Raw genomic sequence first — 23,302 nt, forward strand, 5'->3', positions numbered from 1 at the left:
CATCTTGCTTGATTTTTCCTCAAAGCTGAAGTCCAGTTTTTCCCTTGAATATCATCATATTCTCTCCAATTTACTAGCAATTTTAATTGTTAAAGAGAGTTACTGACCCATTATTTCCTTTAACAAGATCAGCCTTTTATCTTTTAGGTTTTTGGAAATGATTTTAGGGGAAATATACTAGTGATTTTGTATATTATCTTACTTCTTGAATATTCTTACATATTATGAACTCACTTCACAATATTTAATAATATTGTTATCAGTATCTGAAAATATAAAAGGATATGCATATTACATTCATAGTTACTTCTTTAATATTACAAATTCTATATTTAATTTTTTCTGACTTCTAAATGTTACTTGTTCTAGTTATAGATACATAATTTCTATTATTAATGATTTCAGTTATAAATACATAACTGGTTATAAACACTATTTCAATTATACACAAAATTGAATTTTAGAATCACATAAATCAGTTATATTAAGCTGTCACTGGAAAATAATGAGATAATGATATTCTAGAGTTACTACATTTCTCTCCTCACCAGACTTTTTATAGATATGGTAAGTTTGTATAATTAAAAAATAGTTTAGGGGGCTTCCCTGGTGGCGCAGTGGTTGAGAGTCTGCCTGCCGATGCAGGGGACACGGGTTCGTGCCCCGGTCCAGGAAGATCCCACATGCCACGGAGCAGCTAGGCCCGTGAGCCATGGCCGCTGAGCCTGCACGTCTGGAGCCTGTGCTCCGCAACGGGAGAGGCCACAACAGTGAGAGGCCTGTGTACCGCAAAAAAAAAAAAAAAAAAAAAATAGTTTAGGGACTTCCTGGAAGTCCAGTGGTTAAGACTCCACACTTCTACTGCAAGGGGTACATGTTCGATCCCTGGTGGGGGAACTGAGATTCCGCATGCTGTGCAGTGTGGCCAAAAAAAAAAAAAAAGTTTAATTGCACTTCTAGTTGTTGATCAATGTTTGTGATGCTGTTTCATTTTTTTCTAAAGTCTGTAATTTTATACAGAATCCTCATACTTCTCACATTTGGGGGTTAGGTTTAATTTTAGATAAATTCTAGATAACCTATGATTACTCTTTGAAAAATCTCAATTTGTGAAAAGTACTAGTTCAAAAATACTTGAATATTAACATTGTGAAATAGTTAGTTATACACAGGACTTGCTAAGCCAAGCAAACATTAAGATGGAGACAGAGCTATATCTCCGAAACTGCAAGATGTTAGAAAGATGCACAGAATGTCAAGTCTGATGACATTATAAAAAATAACAACAGCAAAAACAACAAACATATACACATGTGTGTATATACATGTATAGATATATATGTGCTTTTATACACAGAAAGATCTACAAAAATGTTTAATGATGGTTATCTGTGAAGGATGAGATTTGAGGGAAGTTTTACTCTACTTCTATAATGCTTGAATTGTTTACAGTATGTAAACATGACCTTTGGGATTAAAATAAATGGCTATTTGAAAAAGCTTACCCATCGCATGATCCTTTCCCCTCAAACCCACTCCTGGTGACTTCTAGTCCTCCACCTTAATATGATTTCATAGGAACCTACGAAGAGCAAAGAAAGCTCTTGGTGGATAAATTGTGACTAATATATTTTATAAATAGTGCTTTGAATTTTATAATATTACTGAAAGCAGATCTTTATGTTAGAAAAAGTGGCCCCACAGGGTGACAGCACAGACTTCTTGGAAAACATTTAATGCTTCTGCTCTTCCAGTTACTTCCCTGCTGCCCTTCTCTTCCTCCTCTCTCTCCATCTCAGCAATAGTGAAACAGGATAAGCACAGCTTACTGCTGACCAGCTGTTGGGACACAGAGCTCTCTACCCCAAATTGTTCTCAGAAAATGATTTTTTAAAACCTCTAAAATCTGAGTCATGGTACTTTTCCTCAGCAATAAGATACAAACTCCTCTAGTCTTTTCCATGCAATTAAAAAATGAAAGAAAAAAATATATAATGGGCAGAAACTCAATAATTCAACAAGAATTAGTCTACTCTGGTCATTACCAGAAGAGAAAAGAAGGGCAGAGGAATAGGAAGGAAAAAAAGGCAAGCAAGGGAGAATTCAATCCAAATGGGCAAACTTGAAATACAGCTTCTAGGAAACAAAGTCAGCGTTCTCCAGCTCATATCAAAAAGAACACCCACTTTGGCCTTCCGTCAATTAACTGGAAAATAAATACCCAGATCTCCAGTGGCAGGACTCCCTTGTGACGCATCTTATCTTATTCCTGTCTTTAACTGGCAGGTACAGTGGCAAATGCAAAGAAAATACAGTTTTGGCCCAGAAAGTGCCCTGATTATTTCCAGTGACAATGTCAGAACATATACAAAAGGCAGGAGAGTTATCTTACCTCCTCAGTCAACATATATATTACTTGTAACAAAATATACAGGTGATTGGAAATCACTAAACTGGAAATAGATACAAGCCAGATGATCATTCTTACTTTGATGAATGCAAGTAAAGTACAACATTAAGTGGACTAGAAAAACATTTTAAAATTTGCATTTATTTGTAGCTCAGTTCTTTTGTGCAATGCAATACTAATGGCATGAATAAGACAACTCATGATTTTACATCTCTACTTTGGCAATAATAACTTTGCTTTAAAAAAAAACAACTTGAAACTGGAATGCTATACGGATTTGTATTGATATATGGTGAGAAATTCTCACTGCTTTCTGCCAGAAATCAAAAGGAACAAAAGATTCACGAATAAATCACACTAATATATTTAAGTATAATGTTTCAAAATGCAGTTGAAGGAAACTTATTGAAACAAATCACACCTTTGTGCCATTCTTCAGATTATTTGACTTGAATTATTTTGTAAATGGAATCCATTTGTGGAGTCAATTAGTCATGAGTTTACTGATTTTAGCAAACTAATTTATTAGATTAAATTTGCTCACAAAAAATAGCTGGCTTTTTCTGAAAATGTTTATTAAAATATATAGGAAAGGCCTTTATTGTAACTAAAAGTGCCCAAGTATAATAGGTACCATGTTATAATAGTAATTATTTACAATATATTTTCAGAAAAAAAAGACAATACTCAGATTAAACACAGAAAAGAAAACATCACATTTTTAACACTTGATATCCCCATTGATTCTTTATATTCCACAATTGGAAGATAATTCCCCATGTTTAGTTTTCTATCTATTCCAGGAGATCTGTGTTGAAATTTTTTTTGGCCATGAGAAACTGTGATTCTCTATGGGATCTTTTCAGCTTTGCACGCCGATTTTGGAACCAGATCTAAAATTAAGGAAAAAGAAAACAGATCTGAGAAATGTTATTTTATTATTCTTAACATTTTAATTACCACGAGTAATAACTAAATTAAAAAATTACCTGGATTCTGTCTTCCTCTAGGTTCAATTTTCGAGCTAAGTCTTCTCTGATATCAATGCCAGGATAGCAGTTTACTCTAAAGACATTTTCCAACACTTCAATCTAAGAATAAGGAAACAGTTATTTAAAGTGTTGATCTTTGGTATGTTATCATAAAATAGACTTTAATTTGTATAGCAACATAATTGCATTTAAATCTTGGGCAATTAATCTGTATGCCTTTTTTAAAAAAATTACTATCCAGAAACTGTTAAAGAGAGAGAGATAGAGACAGTCTATTGTTTCATTAATTAGGATTCTAAACTGAGATCCCAAGGTGGATAGGCTTTTGCCCAACAGGGTGTCAGTTAAAGCCTTTGTATTACGATCGTTGGTTGAAAAAACTTCCTACCTGGTTTTGAGTAAAAGCGGTTCTGGGTCTTCGGCCTCTATACCAACTCAACTCTCTTTTCAAAGAAAGTCTTTCTGAGGGTGAAAAGTAATCTTCATATTTCAAAACACTTTCTTCCGGCACTGAGTGATCCACAGTACAAGGTAATGAGATCCCATTAGGAAGACTCGGGACATGTAGACATAGGTTAACCTCTTTCCCTAAAAACAGAAAAATAAATCCCACCTTAGATGTCCAATTCTATATTCCACAAAGTTCTATAAGAAGTAATTTCAGGAACTTGTCTTTAATTTTCCTAGTAGAATTCTTCTGGGTTTCACAGAACTGACCTTTCATCGACCAAAATCCAAAAAGCAAACAAAAATGAAAACCCTGCCTTGCTGATAGAGGACATATTTTGGCCTCTGAATGTCATTTAATTTTCAGTGAAAAGAGATTTAGAATATCTGATATGGCAAATACACCCAGAGATCTTCTGAAGAAAATGAAGGTTCTTGGCATTTCCTGTGGGTGAACTTCATATCCACTTGGATCTAAGGCCGATGTTCTTTTTATTTCCCATAGGACTCAGCTGGAGGCATTAAAAGTGCTAGATTCTTCAATTATGTAATTGGATGAAATTGCAGTTTTTCTCTAAGTCTATGTAGTACGAAAAAAAGGTCAAATTAAACATTGCAAACTAATTAACAAAGAATTTTAAAAATTAAGTTGTGGCGTACCTGAAGAGCCGCAGGTCTCTGCCCAGGGCCTGTGGGGTTTCATTGATGGAACACAGTCTTTCTTCTGGTCCAGTCCTAAGATGCTCTCAATTGAAAAGGAGCAGGGCAGGGGTTTGCTTTTCCCAAGCCGAGCACCTTCTTGAAGGCTGGGAGACATCCTCGTGTGGGCTGCACAGAGCTATAGCTCTGGCCTCTCCACTCCTCCCTGGCTGGCTCTGCCCCACGTGTACCGGGCTGAACCTTCCTGCAGTTCACCTTATGGCTCCGCTGACGATGGGGGCTGGATTTAGAACGTCACTAATTAAAATCCCGTCTTAGAAAGTTTTAGCATGTCAATGAACACTGGTCCAGCCAGCAGCTCCAGGAGTTAATTGTTTATTTGTTTGCAAGTAATTAGCAACTAATGGTTACACCAGGGGGGCCACGTACAGGGACAAAAAGTGTTATCTCTCCTAAGCAGAACACAGACTTAACTTTCTCGAAAAGAAGTGATGCACAGACTAACACTCCTCTTTTATTTGAAATCATTAATGTATAAAATCATGCTTTTTATTCTGAAGTTTATACTTTCATGAACTCCAGTTACCTAATACAGGCAAGAAAGGAGAGCAGTCAAGTAATAAATAATCTAATTTAAGTGAATTTTCTTCCAAAGAAATTGGAAAAAATAATAATCCCTTAATGCTATTATAGTAATTCTGATGAAAAGGCCTGTTTTTCACATGCATATGTAATAGTGAATGTTGTCAAAGAAAACACAATAGTATTTGGAGTGCAGCATACTGGAAAAGGTTGGCAATGTTATTAACACTGAGTTTAATTGTCTTCCAAGTGCCTCGATTAATTCATAAGGAACAGTTGCACCAAGTATTTTAAATAATTAATGAGCTAATTCTCTTCTTTCATCTTTTCTTTTAAATGAGAGAGATACAAGTTTATATGAAGATTCATATGTAACCGCCTCCAAGCAACTAAAAAGTATGACTATTGAAACTAAAGGAAGAATTTCTCTCCCAACATAGTTGTTTCAAAGAAAAAAAAAACAGTTTATCTTTTAAAGAAAAATTTCTCTCTGTTGATATTTTGAGGGACTGGAGGGTTTTCATGAGGACAATAAGGTTTGTGAAAAATAACCAAGAACAGAATATTTTAATGCCATCATCCTAAGAAAACATGAAATTAAAAGAGAAACACACCTGCTAATTGGGAAGATTCTGAAGTGGCCACTTCCTACCAAAGTTGTGACACTTTTAGTTCTTGTACTCTCCTGCTCCTCTTCTTCCAATACCTTCTTGATGATAAATTTAACTGCTCAGCTTTATCCAGCATTTAAACAACTATTAGGCTTTTCTTGTGGGAAGAGGAAAAGTAGTCTGTGTCATAGAGGAAACAGCCTCTACAGGACTGAGCTCAACTTCATCAGATTTTGCCCTATCATGATGTCACTTCCTATCACAATGTCATAAATACCAAGCTAAATTCCTCCTTACACTAGCTCTAGAGTGAATAAAGGATCCACACACAAAGCATCAACAGGCACACAAGATAGATTTATAAATATACAAGTAAAGCCATCCTGACAATGAATAAACTAGTAAAACATTTATACCTTGTGGAGGTTTTGCCTGTAGTGTCTTGGGAGGTAGACTGTGCAATGGTAAGGGTGACCTTACTCTGGGAAGACTTGGAGGAAGAGATTGATTCAGAACCTCCCAGATTCCTTTCTCTCCTTTGAAACATTCATGCATTCATCCATTCATCCCGCAGTTGGGTGAACATCTACTGAGTACCAGAAAAAACAGAATAGGATTCTTGCCTTCATGTGCCCATGAAGCTCACAGCGGGCGTGGGAGTGGGGAGACAGGCAACAAACAATAATTGTAAATAAGTAAATAATCTCGTACATTAACTAGGGATGAGAATGGAAAAAGAGAAAAGGTAAGTCAGGTAAGGGAGGTGGAAGGAGGCCTCACTGAGACCTTCAACCCCACAGATTAGTGTCCTAGAGGCACAAGTTTCAAGGATGCCACAACACAGGCTGAAGCAACTCCAGTCCCTAATTTCTTCTTTACGAACACAAACATTGCAATATTTTTATTTCTCCTGAGTTGATTTTATCTGGACTTACTTATAACATTTTATATATGGATGAGTAGATGGAAATAAAAGATAGCAAAGAATTTCTTTTAAAATGTGGAGGAAATGTTTTCTCATATACTCATATAATGAATTTTTATATAGCACTTAACCTGTGCCAGATACCATTCTAGGTGCTAGAGATTAGTGATAAACAAAACAAGGTAATTTTAGAGAGTGATAAACTCAATGAAAGGAATAAACAAGGTGATGGTGATAAAACATAACAGGGGTAGAGGTGGAATGGGAAGAGAGTATTGATGGTCAGGGAGGCCTCTCTAAGGAGGTGACATTTTAGCTGAAGCTGAGGATGAGAGAAAGCTAGCATGCCAGGATCTTGAGAAAAAGCATTCCAGTCAGAAGGAACAGCAAGTACAAAGGTCTTGCAGCTGAAAAGCATTGGAATATTTGAGGAAGAAAAGGGCAGTTAGCCAGAGAGAAGTGAGTGGTACCAGATGCTATTGTTTGGAGAGCCAGGCCTGGCTGGATAAGAGATGCCTTTATAAAGACCATTGTAAGGAGTTCAAGAGCAAAGGGAACCCACGGCAGGGTTTTAAGTTGGGACTAATATGATAGTCTGAGCTGTTTTTACTCACAACACTTCTGACACCAAATGTGTATGGGTTTTTCCACACCGAGCAATTCTCCAGTTCTCTGCAGACATCAACAGGGTGTCCTACAATTCAATTCTGACACTAACTACCTGGAGCTAGTGCAGACCCCACAGGTTAAGGGCTCAGTCCCACGAGACTGCCCCCACTCTAGAAACTAGTTTGCAAGTCCCAAGTTGCCACGTGTACTTCTGACCAACCGACTGTACATCTGGGGTTCCCACGACCCACTTCTCAGGTTCAATTATTTGCTAGAATGGCTCACAGAACTCAGGAAGGCATGTTGCTTATGTTTACTAGTTTATTATAAAGAATACAACTCGGAAACAGTCAAACGGAAGAGATGTATAGGGCAAGGTACGGGGGAAAGGTCAGAGAGCTTCCATGCCCTCTCTAGGCACACCACCCTCCCAGTGAACACCATTTCAATGTGTTCGCCACCCTGGAAGCTCTCTGAACCCTATCCTTTAGGGGTTTTTATGGAAGTTTCATTGCATAGGCAAGACTGAATAAATCATTGGCTATTGGTGATTGATCTCAATCTCCAGCCCCTCTCCCCTCCCCTGAGGTTAGGAGGTGGGGCTGAAAATTACAAGCCTTTAATCTAGGTTTGGTCTTTCTGGCAACCAGCCCCCACCTTGAAGCTATCTAGAACCCACCAAGAGTCATGTCATTAGAATAAAAGATGCTCCTATCACTCTTATTACTCAAGAAATTCCAAGAAATTTAGTAGCTGTGTGCCTGGAACTTGGGACAAAGGCCAAATATATTTCTTTTTATTATATCATAGATAGGACTTATGGTTTTAAAACCCCACCCTGGCTGCTACGTAGAAAGAGACTGAAGAGTGATGAATGTAACCAGGAAGATCAGTTGGGAGTTGTTTATTCAATACCTTTTTTTTTTTTTTTTTTTGTGGTACACGGGCCTCTCACTGTTGTGGCCTCTCCCGTTGCGGAGCACAGGCTCCGGACGCACAGGCTCAGCGGCCATGGCTCACGGGCCCAGCCGCTCCGCTGCATGTGGGATCTTCCCAGACCGGGGCACGAACCCGTGTCCCCTGCATTGGCAGGCGGACTCTCAACCACTGCGCCACCAGGGAAGCCCTATTCAATACCTTTTTACTGAGCATATACTAATGCCAGGCATTGTTCTAGGTATGATGAAAACAGAGATAGCTGTCTGGGGCAAGAGATGAAGGCTAATAGCGGATTTGGAGAGGGATACAATTCTTCAGGAGGTTGTGGGAGACTGAGTAATTGAATAATTAGTACCAATTCTTCAATCCCCATAATATACTATACAGCCACCCCCTTGCTGTGGCCTCATAGTGGATATAGTGTACTTCCCACTCCTTAGCTTTAGGCTTGTCTATGTGACTTGCTTCAGCCAATGGGAAGTGATGTGAGCAGAAGCTTGAAATGTGCCAGCTGACTTGTTTTCCCTCCCGAGCTTCTGATATCACCATGTGGTCATCCCTGGGGTAGCTGCTGCCCCTCAGCCTGAGTCCCAGAATGAACACACAGATCCCAACCCATCCTGCGGCCTGCAGTCAAGTAGGCCAAGCCCAGGCAAACTCAGCCAAACACCAACCGACCTACAGTACTGTGAGTGAGAAAAATAAATATTCGTTGTTTAAGCCATTGAGATTTTTGAAGTTATTTGACACATAGCATTGTGGAGGAAATAGCTCATCCATTCAGGGATAGAAAAACACATCCTGCTGATGGACTGGTGGAAATGAAGGAAAGAGAGGCATTAAGGATGACTGTTTTTTGGCTTGAGCAAATATAGTGTCATTTACTGGGGTGTGAAAGCCTGGATTAGGAGAGGAAAGGTTTGGCAAGAAGTGAAGAGTTCAAGTTTGGATAGCAAGTAGGCTACTGGGTTTATGAGTATGAGCTCCGGGCTGAATCTCTCAAGTTTGTGCATTACAAGCATAAATCATAGGTATTAAAGCCATTAAAATCTAGAGGTTTGCATGAGATCACCAGTGAATGGACCTAGATACAAGAAGGATCTTAGGACCAAGTCTGAGGTATTCCAACATTTGGAAATTGGAGAAGATGTGCTGGAAAAGGAACTAGAGAAGGAAACAGCTAGCAAGGCAAGAGAAAAATCTGGAGATACAGTAATGGACCCAAGAGAGGAAAAAGGATCAAGGAGAAAGATGGCTACAATAGCATCTCAAGTGGTCTTCCTGATCTCCTTGATCTCCTTCCCACCCTTGATCTCCTATGGCTTTCTATCAACACAGTAAACAGCCAGAGGGATCATTTAAAAACAAGTCAGTTCAGGGAATTCTCTGTCTGTCCAGTGGTTAGGACTCTGTGCTTCCACTGCAGGGGGCACGGGTTCAATCCCTGGTTGCCTGGTTGGGAATAAGATCCTGCAAGCCGTGCAGTGTGGCAGAAAAAAAAAAAGTCAGTTCATATCATAACTCTGCTCAAAAAATGGCTTCCCATCTCAGTAAAAGTCAGTCTTTATAGTGTCCTACAGGCTCTGACATGATTTGCCAGCCCCCCTTCCCTATCTGATCTTACCTCTTATTACATCTCCCATGCTCACTTTGTTCCAGCTACACTGGACCTCTTCCTGAAAACACAGGCACAATCCTGCTTCAGGAGTTTACACTGGTTGTTCTCACTACCTAGAATGTTCTTCCTTCACATATCCTCATGGACTACTCTGTTACCTCCTTCAAGTATTTCCTCAAATATCATTTTCTCAATAAGGCTTACTCTTCCTGCCCCTTTAAAAATTTCAACCTCTCTTTCAGGATTCCTGAGGCCCTCTGCCCTGCTCCAATTTTTGTTAAAAGCATTTACTACCTTTTGACTTTTTATATATCCTTTTTTGTTGTTGTTTTGATTTTGTTGTTTTTTTTTTGTGCCAGCACAGCGTAGCGTGCGGGATCTAAATTCCCTGATCAGGAGTCGAACCCATGTCCCCTGCAGTGGAAGCATGGAGGCTTAACCACTGGACTGCCAGGGAAGTCCCTTATATATCTGTTTATTATGTTTATTGTTTACTGCCTGTTTCCTATCTCTAGAATTTTTGTCTGTTCTGTTCATTCTAGAATCCAAAACAGTACTTGGCTCATACTAGATGAAAGAATAAATGAATGGTCAGCTGTGTCAATACTGCTGAGAGGCTGAGTGAAAATATACTAGGTTTGTTAACAAGGGGGTTACTGTCAACCTTGGCAAACTGGAGGGTAAAGAAAAAAGCCAGACTTGAAGTAAACTGGAGAGTGAATGGGATATTTCTGTTCTAGCAATATGCTGGACCATATTCCTTGAAAGACCCTTCAACTACAAAACAATTAGATCCTGGGTAAAAAATACCTTCAAATACATGCTGAGATCCCCATAAGTAAGGGAAATTTTGTTTGTTCACCAAACAAAACAATAAAAACCCAACAACCAAGAAATGAAATCAGAACTGGGAGCAGTGATCAGTAAACAAATGATAAATACGAGGTAACCCACAAGGGAAAAATCCTTAGCATCACTGAAACCAGGATTCTAATCCTCAGGCTAGCGGTAGACGGGGGCGGGGGGGCACCGAACTGAACTCTCTTACTTCAGGCCACTTCAGTAATGGTTCCTGGCAAAAGCAGACCAAATTCTCTCTGGAAGAAAGCCTCCCTAATTTAGGTCCACAGGATTCCCACAGATTAAAAGTAAGCATATATAACCTCACAATCAAAGATTGGCAAGCACATGAGGCCAGCTACCATGACATGTGTAGAGGCCAACATGGAGAGGAACTGAGGTTTCCTGTCAATAGTCAACACCAACTTGCCAGCTATGTGAATGAGTCACTTGGGAAGTGAATCCTCTGGCCCTACTCAAGTCTTCACATGACTGAAGTCCCAAATGACACCTGATCACAATATTAACAGAGACTCCAAGACAGGACTGGGTATCCAAGTCACTCCTGAATTCCTGACATAGAGAAACTGTGAGAGGTATTAAATGAATACTACTTTTTTAAACCACTAAGCTTTGGGTGATTTATACAGCACTAGATAATTTATCTAAAAAGCTCCTCATAAAAAAAACTGGGCACAGGGAACTCTACTCAATACTCTGTAAATGGCATATAAGGGAAAAGAATCTAAAAAAAAAAAAAAGTGGATATAAGTATATGTATAACTGATTCACTTTGCTGTACCGCACAAACTAACACAACATTGTAAATCAACTATACTCCAAAAAAAAAAAAAAAAAAAAAAAAAAAAAACTGGGAAGGGAGAACCTGTAGGTAGACTGGTCAAGAAAAAAAGATAGAACACAAATTACCAATATTGGGAATAAAGAGGTGATATCACTACAGAAGTTGCAGACATTAAAAAGATAAAAGAATATAATGAACAACTTTATATCAGTAAATTCAACAACTTACATGAAATAGGCAAGTATCTCGAAAAATATATGATTACCAAAACTGAGACAACATGAAATAGAAAACATGCCTAGTTCTATATCTATTAAAGAAACTGACTTGGTTATCAAATTCTTTCCCACAAAGAAAACTTCAGGCCCAGATAACTTCACTGGTGAAGTTTATCAAACATTTAAAGAAAATCTTGGGACTTCCCTGGTGGCGCAGTGGTTGAGAATCCACCTGCCAACGCAGGGGACACGGGTTCGATCCCTGGTCTGAGAAGATCCCACGTGCTGTGGAGAAACTAAGCCCGTGCGCCACAGCTACCGAGCCTGTGCTCTAGAGCCCCCGAGCCACAACTGCTGAGCCCATGTGCCACAACTACTGAAGCCCGCGCGCCTGGAGCCTATGCTCCGCAACAAGAGAAGCCACCACAATGAGAAGCCGGCGCACCGCAAAAAAGAGCAGTCCCCGCTTGCCACCACTACAGAAAGCCCACACGCAGCAACAAAGACCCAACACAGCCAAAAATAAATAAATAAATTTATTAAAAAAAATTTTTTTTCAGCAAATTAGGATTAGAAGTAACTTTCTCAATCTGATAAAGGGCATCTATAGAAATAATCGGTTAACATACTATTTAGTGGTGAAAAATTGAATGTTTTCTCCCTAAGATAAGGAACAAAGCAAGGATGGTCACTTTCACCATTTCTATTGAACACCAGTGCAATAAAGAAAGAAAAAGAAATAAAGATTATATAGATCAGAAAGGAAGAAGTAAAGGGTCTCTTTTCACAGATGACATGATTGTTTACAATAGAAAACTTTTAAGAATCTACAAAAGCTACTAAAACTAATAAGTGAATTTAGCGAAGTCATACTATAAAGGTAAATATACAAAAATCAATTTAATCCCATACATTAGCAGCAAACAAACATATACTTATGCTATGATCTAGCAATTCCATTCCTAGAAAAATGAAAACAGGTCCACAAAAAGACTTGCATGAGAATATTCACAGAAGCTCTACTGATAATAGCCCAAACTGGCAACTAGGTGTCTATCAGCAGGAATGCAGATAAACTATGGTATAATACAATAGTAGAATACAACTCAACAATATAAAGGTATTGATATATAGTATCAATATATGGAAAAACACTGATGAATTTCAAAAGCATTTCAAAAACATTATAAGTCAAAGAAGCCTTATACAAAAGAATACGTGAAGTTTGATTTACTGATGTGATGTTCCAGAACAGACAAAACTAGTTTATATTGAAAAAATCAGAATTTGGAGTTGGAGGCAGAGAATGAATGGGAAGAAGAATCAGGAAACATGGGGGGTGATGGTAATGTTCTATATCTTGCTAGGTTTTGGATTACACAGATGTATTCACTTGTCAATAATTATTAATACTCTAAGATTTATGCACTTCACTGTATGTAAAATTTTATCTGTTGAAGCATAAATGAGTGCTGAACTATAGTTAATGATACACATGCTAAAGAGTTTAGGGGAGAAGTATATTGATGTCTGTAACTTTAAAATGCATAAAAAATAAAATAGATTGGTGGATAGATATGTGGTAATAATTAAACATTATTCTATAATTATAAACAAATAGAACTTCTAGTCCCATAAAGTTTTCTAAAATGAGAGACATGTTCTGTGTTTGCACTATCCAATATGGTAGCCACTAGCCACATGTGGCTAATGAGCACTTGAAAAGTGGCTAGTGCAAGTGCTGGTGCAATTAAATTTTAAATTTAATTCTCCTGTAATTTATTTACATTTACGTAGCCACTTGTGGCCAGTGGCTACTATATTGAACAGCACAGACAGAGAATATTGCCATCACCGCAGAAAGTTCTGTTGGACAACGCTGGTCTAGAAGTACAGAACAATGTTGAAAATAGTGATGATGAAAACAGACATACTTGTTTTGTTCCTGACATGAGAATACTGTTTCACCACTAATATAATGTCTACTGTTGGTTTCTAATAAGTGCTGTTTATCTAGAGTAATGTTATAATGAATACAAACACAAAATATCTGTAGTGATTTATAGCTTTTAAAGCATTTTTAGTGTATTTGTGCTTAATCCTTTAATAAATCCTCCACTATTTGGTAGCTGAGAAAACAAACTGAGAGTTCAGTTGTAATTTGCAGAAGTCACCAAATAGCAGCGGCAGAGCCTTGACTTTTCCATCTCCAAATTCCCTGTTCTATTGATTTTATCAATTAATGGCCACTGTAACATCTTCACCAATGATCTCATGATATAAACATCAAAGTGTACTGATCCATTAAGAAAAAGGTTGTGAACCTAATTGGGAAAAGAACTTGAAAAAGAATAGATACATGTATATGTATAACTGAATCACTTTGTTGTACAACTGAAGCTAACACAACGTTGTTAATCAACTATACTCCAATATAAAATAAAAAGTTAAAAAGAAAGAAAAAGGTTGTGAAATCTTGCTTATGATCAATCCTCAATATCTTTCAACAATTATTTTGAGATGAGAAATAAAAGCCTGACACATTGACACTGAAGAGACTTTAGAAATTGTAAAATTGGACAGCCTATATTTTAAACATCTACATGTTCAAGGTGAAGTAAAAGTTGAGAGGTTTATGTTTTATTTTGCTTTAGTAACTTGTAAATCAACTCAGGCTTTGCTAACATTTATTTTCTAATTATGTATTTCTATTAAGTCCCAAATCATTAACTATCAGGAAAAATGCCCAATGTGTTAGGTGTTTTGGCAGAGATTTTTAAAATCCAGTCATAGCATAATAAGAAATAAAATCAGCCTGTGAGCATAATAAGAAAGAAATGCAATAAGCAAAGCTTTAATGACATTTGCCCCTTACTTCTGCACAGGAATTACACTGTTCTATTTGAGACCCTCAGTATTTTTAAATATTAAAATGTGTTTTCTAAAATAAAATACTTTATTTTTTACTATTACACATACAGTATCTCCTAGAGCAACGCTAAAGCAGACATTCAATAAATATTTGTTGAATGAGTGAATAAACGGATGGATGGATAGATGGATGGATGGATGGGACTAGGAAGAGGTGACATTTGTAAGCTGGACAGGCAATGTAAATTCTGTGTGTTTACTACTGTTGTCATTGCTTTTTAATGTGTAAAAGTAGTCCCAGTTTTCTATGAACTACTTATGTATGACTCCAGGGTAATCCACAAATTAGACATTATGACATTCTGAAACTATAATTAAATAAAAAGTGAGATGGGGGATTCATTTTTAAAATCTGAGCTTAAAATTTAAAAATCCTGAGGCACAATTCATATCTGTGACACTCTGTCATTCCTCAGGCCCTCCTCAGCCATCATTGTAACTTGAGACACATGGTATATTTCCCAGGGGCTACAAGGTTCAGGAGAGTTGGGACTATTTCACACACTTCTGTCTCTCCCAGCACGGCTCACAGTGCCCATCAAACAGGAGATATTAAATAAAGACTTGTAGAATAAGTTCACTCTATTTATAACATTTAGAAAACATTTTAGGCTTTGCTCTTCTCAACCTCAAGAGTATAGTTTCATATTTTTACACTTTCAAATCAGTCAAAATTGTTTTCAGTGTAGTGCCTTGCATACATCAAGCCCTTGATTTTAAAAATTTGATGTAAAATCATCTAAAACTCTGATACATTTCTATTTTTAAAAAAATTCATTTAATACTATGGTACATAGAGTAAAATATGATAGTCCCTTTCAATTCTACCCCATTTTTACTCTCCAACCCACTGGCCACCATTAACAGTTTAGTGCTGCTCCTTCCTGTCTTTTTAGAATGCCTTGACATAAAGAGGTAGATGCATGCACACACGTTTTCATCCACATGGAGTCAGACACACATACTATTCTGCAATGTGGTTCCCCCACACTGACAAGACATGACATCAGCACACACAGCTCTACCTCATTCTTCAACAGCTGCTTGGTGCTACATCAAGTGGAAGAACCATAATTCATTGAACTATACCCCTGATAATGGCACTTACGTTTGTCTCCAATTTTTTAAACTATAACAAACAATGACTACCTTGTTAGCACATACGCAGGAGTATTTCCATGAAAAAGTTTCTTTGAAGAATATATTATTTCTTTATCACCCAAAAATAAACCAGAATTTATTATGAAAAAAAAGAATATATTATTTTTTCGCTGGATTCTGCCATATTTCCTTCTAAGAAATCTTTACCAATGAACACTCCCACCCAATCTAGCCCTTGTCTTTATGTCCTCCCCAGATTGACAGTGGGAACAAGAAAACTCAGGGCTAGGTTAAATTAGACTCAGGATTTCCCCAGACTCAATAATCAAAGATAAAATAGTTTAAGGCTCCCAGGGGCTCAGGCCTACACGTTAGTGCCATTTAATCTAATCATTGTAGATTAAATGAGAGTTGTCAGTTAACCTGAGAACCTGATTGTTATTTATAACATTGTTTCTGGAGGATAAATGTCATGGTTCTTATCAACTTAAAAACAACCTTTTGAATCACAACAAACATTTATTAAACTCCAGCATATATCAGGGATGTACTAGGTAACCAGGGGATGAAATGATTTCTGCCCTCAAGAAACTCATGATCAAGAAGGTAGTCATTAATATTAATTTTGTTCAGTGTGATAATGAGATTATGGTTATATTTTTTTAAATGCCCTTCTAAAAGATATTCTACTTAAGTATATACAGGTGAAATTTCAGAATTTGAAATTTTAGGTTTCTGGGTTTTGGTTGAAAATACTTCAGGAGGGCTTGCTTCCCTGGTGGCACAGTGATTAAGAATCCGCCTGCCGGGCTTCCCTGGTGGCACAGTGGTTGAGAATTTGCCTGCCAATGCAGGGGACACGGGTTCAAGCCCTGGTCTGGGAGGATCCCACATGCTGTGGAGCAACTGGGCCCGTGAGCCACAACTACTGAGCCTGCGCGTCTGGAGCCTGCGCTCCGCAACGAAAGGCCGCGATAGTGAGAGGCTCGTGCACTGCAATGAAGAGCGGCCCCCGCTTGCCACAACTGGAGAAAGCCCTTGCACAGAAACAAAGACCCAACACAGCAAAAATAAATAAATAAACTCCTACCCCCAACATCTAAAAAAAAAATCCGCCTGCCAATGCAGGGGACACGGGTTGGAGCCCTGGTCCAGGAAGATCCCACATGCCGCGGAGCAACTAAGCCCGTGCGCCACAACTACTGAGTCTGCGCTCTAGAGCCCGTGAGCCACAACTACTGAGCACACACAACACAACTACTGAAGCCTGCGTGCCTAGAGCCCGTGCTCCGCAGCAAGAGAAGCCACTGCAATGAGAAGCCTGCGCACCGCAACGAAGAGTAGTCCCTGCTCGCCACAACTAGAGAAAGCCTGCACACAGCAAAAAAGACCCAATGCAGCCAAAATAAATAAATTAAATAAATAAATTTTAAAAAAATTTTATATTATAAAAAAAAAAGAAATGAAAATACTTCAGGAAAACCCAGAAAGAAAACAAAGGTAATTGAAGCAAGTGTTGCAAAATGTTGATAAGTGCTGCATTGGACTGATGGGTATATGTGGATTCATTGTCTCTAATGAATAGAAGTATAGTAATGTGGGTTCATTATTTTCTCTACTTTTGTAAGTATAAATAACAAAATTCTCTCATTCTTCTAGGAACACCAATCAATAAATACAAAATTTCAATATAAGAATATAATAAAGATGTGTGCACAAGAGGCTATGGGAGCAGAAAAGGGCCCAGATCACTTGAGTGAGACTGAGAAGGGCTGAGGAGTGGTATGAGCCCAACTCTGGTGTCATACTACTTCGGTCCAAATTCCAGCACTGTGCCTTTTTTTAACTATGTGACCTTGGGCATGTAACTTAGCCTCTCTGTGCTTCAGTTTCCTCTATAATTAAATGGGGATAATTATAGTACCTAATTGAGAATGAAATGAGATAATACTTGCAAAGCCCTTGAAGTAACACCTGACACATAGTAAACATTATGTAAACTGCTTGCTATCATTTATTACCATTATCAATGTTACTATGAAGGCTTTTCAGAGATGTCTTCAGGTAGAGATGTTTCAAGAAAAGGTCAGAGAAAAGCAATGTAATGAAGGCCAGTCAGGTATAGGGGTGTGTGTGTGTGTGTGTGTGTGTGTGTGACAATGAAGGCTTTTCAGAGATGTCTTCAGGTAGAGATGTTTCAAGAAAAGGTCAGAGAAAAGCAATGTAATGAAGGCCAGTCAGGTATAGGTGTGTGTGTGTGTGTGTGTGTGTGTGTGTGTGTGTGTGTGTGTGTGTGTGTGTGTGTGTGTGTGTGTGTGTCTGTTGAGGGGAGTAAGAGGGAGAAAGTGAACCTGATTCCCATATTTCTAGCTTACGTGACCAAATGGATAATGACATCATTAACAGAGGGAACAGAGATGAAGGAGAGTTTACCACTTGAAAACTGTATTTCTAATCATATAAACAAATGACAAAGTATTTAGCAAACTGAATTACCTCAGAATTAAAATATAGTTCCCAGATTGAGAAAGTAAAAAACTGATGAAAAATTGGCAGCATGCAAGTTAAATGATAAAGATTCTAAAAATACTTTAGGGGATTTTATCTGGAATAGTAAACATTATTGTTATACAGCTCACATATATAACCTAAATAAATGAGTTCATTTTAGTACTAGAAGATAACTGGAAATAACATTTCAGAAATCTAGCAACTCAGATATTAGTGGAATTGCCTTAAAATAAATACATATTTCTAAAAGGTTATAATCAAATAAGGCAGGTGTCGTGGTTACCACTGGATCCTTTCACATAAGTACTACCTGAGAATTCTCGGCAGTGTTTGGGTCCCCATTAAAGCAGATATATGTATGGGGGGCAGGGCAGAAAAGAGCAAAAATCATCTCTGGAATATTTTACTTTGAGTACCCTGAGGTCATACCCCTCTCCAGGAACTACGCTTTCTTCCTGCCAACAGCCATGACATCTATTTACTTAATAATTTCTCTTTAAAATCTGAAAAAACTTTAAGGGAAAAATAAACAATTTAGCAACATATCATGTCATTGGTCTATTCATGAATATATCTATGCACCAATTTTCATTTTAATATTTAATGTTTTCTATTTAATTTTGAAAGAATCTTAAACTTTCAGAAAAGTTGCAAATATAGTACAAAAAACTTTTCTCTCCAACAATTTGAGAGTAGTTGCTGACATGCTGACATCATGCTCCATCACCCCTAAATACTTTAGTGTGTTTTCCTGCAAACAAGGACATTCACCTAAATAATCACAATAAAATCATCAAAGTCAGGAAGTTAACACTGATACATCACTACCACCTAATCACCAAACCCAATTCAAATTTCACGATTGTCCCAAATAACATCCTTTACAGTGAAAGGATCCAGTTCAGAATTACAAACTGCCATCAATTGTGTTACTTTAGTCTCATCCACTCAGCAACAGATCCTCTAGTATTTCTTTGACTTTCATGACCTGGACACTTTTGAACATTACAGTCAGTTACTTTGTAGAAAGTCCTTCATTTAGGGTTTGTCTGAGGTTTCCTCATGATTAGATTCAGGTTAAGCATCTTTGGCAGGATGACACAAAAGTGATGTTGTGTTCTCATTTCCTAGCAGGTAGCACATAATTTTGATTTGTCTCATTACTGGTGATTTTAACTTTGAGCATTTGATTAAGATGGCATCTGCCAGGTTTTCCCACTATAAAGTTACTCTTTTCACCTTTATAATGTAGTATTTTTTTGGCGAGGTATTTTAAGCCTATGTAAATATTTAGCGAGGTATTTTAAGCCTATGTAAATATTTTGTTCCTCAACAAACTTTCTATTTATTCACTTCTTTATATCAGCAGGGACTCATGGTTTCCTATTTTATTTATTTATTTATTTATTTATCTATCTTTGGTTGTGTTGGGTCTTCGTTGCTGCGCGCGGGCTTTCTCTAGTTGCGGTGAGCAGGGGCTACTCTTCATTGCATTGCGTGGGCTGCTCATTGTGGTGGCTTCTCTTGTCGCGGAGCACGGGCTCTAGGCATGCGGGTTTCAGTAGTTGTGGCTCGCAGGGTCTAGAGCGCAGGCTCGGTAGTTGTGGCGCATGGGCTTAGTTGCTCTGCGGCATGTGGGATCTTCCTGGACCAGGGCTCCAACCCGTGTCCCCTGCCTTGGCAGGCGGAGTCTTTTTTTTTTTTTTTTGCGGTATGCGGGCCTCTCACTGTTGTGGCCTCTCCCGTTGCCGAGAACACGCTCCGGACGCGCAGGCTCAGCGGCCATGGCTCACGGGCCCAGCCGCTCCGCGGCATGTGGGATCTTCCCGGACCGGGGCACGAACCCGTGTCCCCTGCATCGGCAGGCGGATGGACTCTCAACCACTGCGCCACCAAGGAAGCCCGACCGGCGGATTCTTAACCAATGCGCCACTGGAGAAGTCTCTCCTATTTTATTTAATGAGTTAGAATCTCATTATTTATTGTGACGTTGAAATGTCCCCTGATTTGGCTAATGGGATCCCCCTTCAAGCTGACTTCTGTGTTCTTTTGACACATCAGTTTTGAGCACTTTCTACTTTCTAGCACAACAAGATGTCTCAGGCACATCTTGTTCTTTTCTTGCTCTAGCCCTTGTGTCAGCCATTTCTCCAAGGAGCCCTAGTTCTTTTTAACGGAGAATGGGGTTTGGAAGCCAAGATATGGACTCAGATGTGCATTCATTGTTATTGGGGCATCTCTGCTCACAAGCCTTCTCGATGAAAAAGCTAAGAAACACATGCAGGTATGTGACATATACGCACTTTACATCCAGTTTACTCCTATACATTTATTGAAATCTGTGAGTTCACATACACACCTCTAATTCCAGTCTCATACCAGAGGATTCATTCTAAAATTTCCCCCTTTCCATATTTGTAATTCCCTTCTCTGACAGTGAGAAATCTGGCTTCCCTTATCCTCAATATATTTACCTATTGCATCTATCCCCCTGTGTAACCAAACTGCCATTGCTACCACTCCTTCCCCGCAAAGATGCCCTAATTCCTCACTTGAGCTCTGATGCCTCGTCCCAGGCTGCCCTACTTCATGGAAGCCTTCCTTACTGCACTAGAGTACCAATAACCTAACCTAGGTGCACAAAAGACCTTCTTTCCCTGCTTGGGTTCTGACACCGCACACCCAAGCACTCTGTGTGGATACCTTCTTCACCCCACTGGGACTCTGAGACCCTGCACTAGGCTGCCCTTCTTCATGGATATTCTCCACACCCCTTGTGTTCTGAAGTCCTGCAGCAGGCTTCCAACCTGAACAAAAGCCCTCCTCATCATGCTTGGACTCCGAAACAGCCCTCTCAGGCACCCTCACCCCACATTTGCTCCAACATCCTGCTGCTTGGGGGCTGCCCCTCCAACCAAAATGCTGTTTTTACCCACCTTGTGCTCTGACGCCCCCCTATGTAGATGAGGGGGCTCACCTTGCATGGGCTCTGGCACCCCACACCAGGGTGCCCCTTTGTGAGGACGCCCTCCTCGCCCCTGCTGGCTCCAACACCCCGTTCTGAGCCCCCCATGCCTACCCACCCTGCATAGACTCCTACTTTATTTAGCCACACCTAATGGCTTTAGGGCTGAATTATTCAGAAAGGGAAGAGAAAAAAACATACAGCTGTTTTTACAAGAAATCATTGTCTTCTGTTATTAAGACTTTACTTTTGACCCTGTATATAGAACATGACTTAGCTAAATCACTCATGTAATTTTTCCTTTAAACCAATACATCTCATAAAGTATTGAGTTTACTTAAGACAATGTTAATTTGCCCACAATTTATGATATCTCATATCACTAATGTATACAGTTTCTCCAACATTTGTTTCAAATCACAACCTCAGTTAAAGATGTTTTTGGGACTTCCCTGGTGGTCCCATGGGTAAGACTCTGTGCTCCCAATGCAGGGGCCCCGGGTTCGATCCCTGGTAGGGGAACTAGATCCCACATGCACACTGCAACTAAGAGTCCACATGCCACAACTAAGAGTCCGCATATTGCATCTAAGAAGCCCGCATGTTGCAACTAAGAAGCCCACATGCCACAACTGAAAAAAGATCCCACGTGCCACAACTAAGACCCGGCACAGCCAAAAACAAATAATATTAAAAAAATAAATAAAGGTGTTTTTGTCCAAAATCCTCACACCTTTCCTGCCACCCTGATCTCTATGCAATTCTCAAAATAGCCAGCCACTCCTGCCTTAGGGATTAGGGCGTCTGCCAGGTTGTTCCTCTCCCGGAACACCTTCTCCTCAGATGTCCCCATTGCTCACTCCAGTGACTCAAGTTTTTGTTCAGATGTCACCTTCTCAATGAAGTCTACTCTGACAAGCTTATTTAAAATTGCAACTGCCCCTCATCCCATTTTCCCTGCTGCTTTCCATAGCGCTCCCCACTTTCTAATATACTACTGATATACTTCTAATACTACATATTATGTTTATTTTTCATTGTCTCTCTTCCTACCATCTCCACTGAACGGTAGCTCCGCAAAGGCAGAGATTTCGAATATTTTGTTCATTACCTAATAAATATTTGTTGAATGACGACAGCCATTTCCTGAGGTAGTTTGAATCCTAAAACTAAATTCAGAGCACCACCTAGTGTTCTTAGAAGGATGTCCTGATTAACTCTGAGACTTCTCTGCATCAGCCATGATATAAACAGTACTGGTTTAATCAATTCTCTGTAACTGTTTTTTCACTGCCCTCTGTGGTTCCATAGAAAGTAAAATGATTTCAGTGATTAACCTGTCATGGGACTTATTGGTTTCTCTAAGAGCAATCTCTTCTCCACTGACTTGCCTATTGCTCCCCAGAACTTCTGGGAAGTAGGAATGTCGTGAAGATCTTATATCTTTTAATCTGAGGGCATCTCCCCTCCCCACACTGCCAAAAACCAAAAACCAGAAACAGGGTAATAGCCTTTGCTGGTTTGGTACCTACACCATTTCTCCAGAATATCACTATATATATATATATTGATTAAAAATTTTTTGATTTGACCACAAAAGCCCCTAGATCAAAGTGATAAAACACTAGCAAGGGTAACGGTAATATTATTTAAAATAGTATCAGGATTCTCTAAGACAATGAGGACAATCTTCTGATTTAGAAAATATTGGCTTCTTTAGTTATGATAAAGAGGGAGAAATGAAGAAAATGAAAGCTGCCTTAAAAGCACTGAAACATTTAATATTGGTAAATCATGAAGGGAACACTTAGCTGATTTTTACTGGATGCTTATTGGGCCCAGCACTATTCTGAAAGCTCATTAATCATCTTCCCGACTCTATCATGTAGGTTCTCTATATTAAGCCCCATTTTTTAGATGACGAAATGGAGACACAGAGAAGTTAAGTAACTTGACTCAAGTCACAGAACTAGTAAAGAGTGAGGCCAGGATTCAAAGCCAGCTAGGCTGGCTCCACAGTCCATGTCCATGAGCTCACGCCCATGTATTTATTCACCTCCCAACAGAAACAGGAATGATGCTGCTTGGTTTCACAGTTCTTGGCTTGGTCAAAGAAATTAGTTTACAATGTCCTCATC

The 23,302-nt window shown here is 38.9% G+C and overlaps 1 protein-coding gene across 1 annotated transcript; it reads right to left on the reverse strand.

Annotated features, from left to right (window-relative positions):
* Window positions 1–3,089: 3,089 nt before the first annotated feature.
* On the reverse strand, window positions 3,090–4,666 carry HESX1 (HESX homeobox 1; the record flags this gene model as incomplete). Its single annotated transcript, XM_082664220.1, has 4 exons — window positions 3,090–3,303; window positions 3,400–3,501; window positions 3,791–3,990; window positions 4,510–4,666. 4 exons carry the CDS (start codon window positions 4,664–4,666, stop codon window positions 3,205–3,207), a joined length of 558 nt encoding a protein of 185 aa, XP_082520346.1. The 3' UTR covers window positions 3,090–3,204.
* Between the last annotated feature and the right edge of the window lie 18,636 nt (window positions 4,667–23,302).

This window comes from Grampus griseus (assembly GCF_964374135.1).
Source record: "Grampus griseus genome assembly, chromosome: 10".
Classification (NCBI taxonomy): Eukaryota; Metazoa; Chordata; class Mammalia; order Artiodactyla; family Delphinidae; genus Grampus; species Grampus griseus.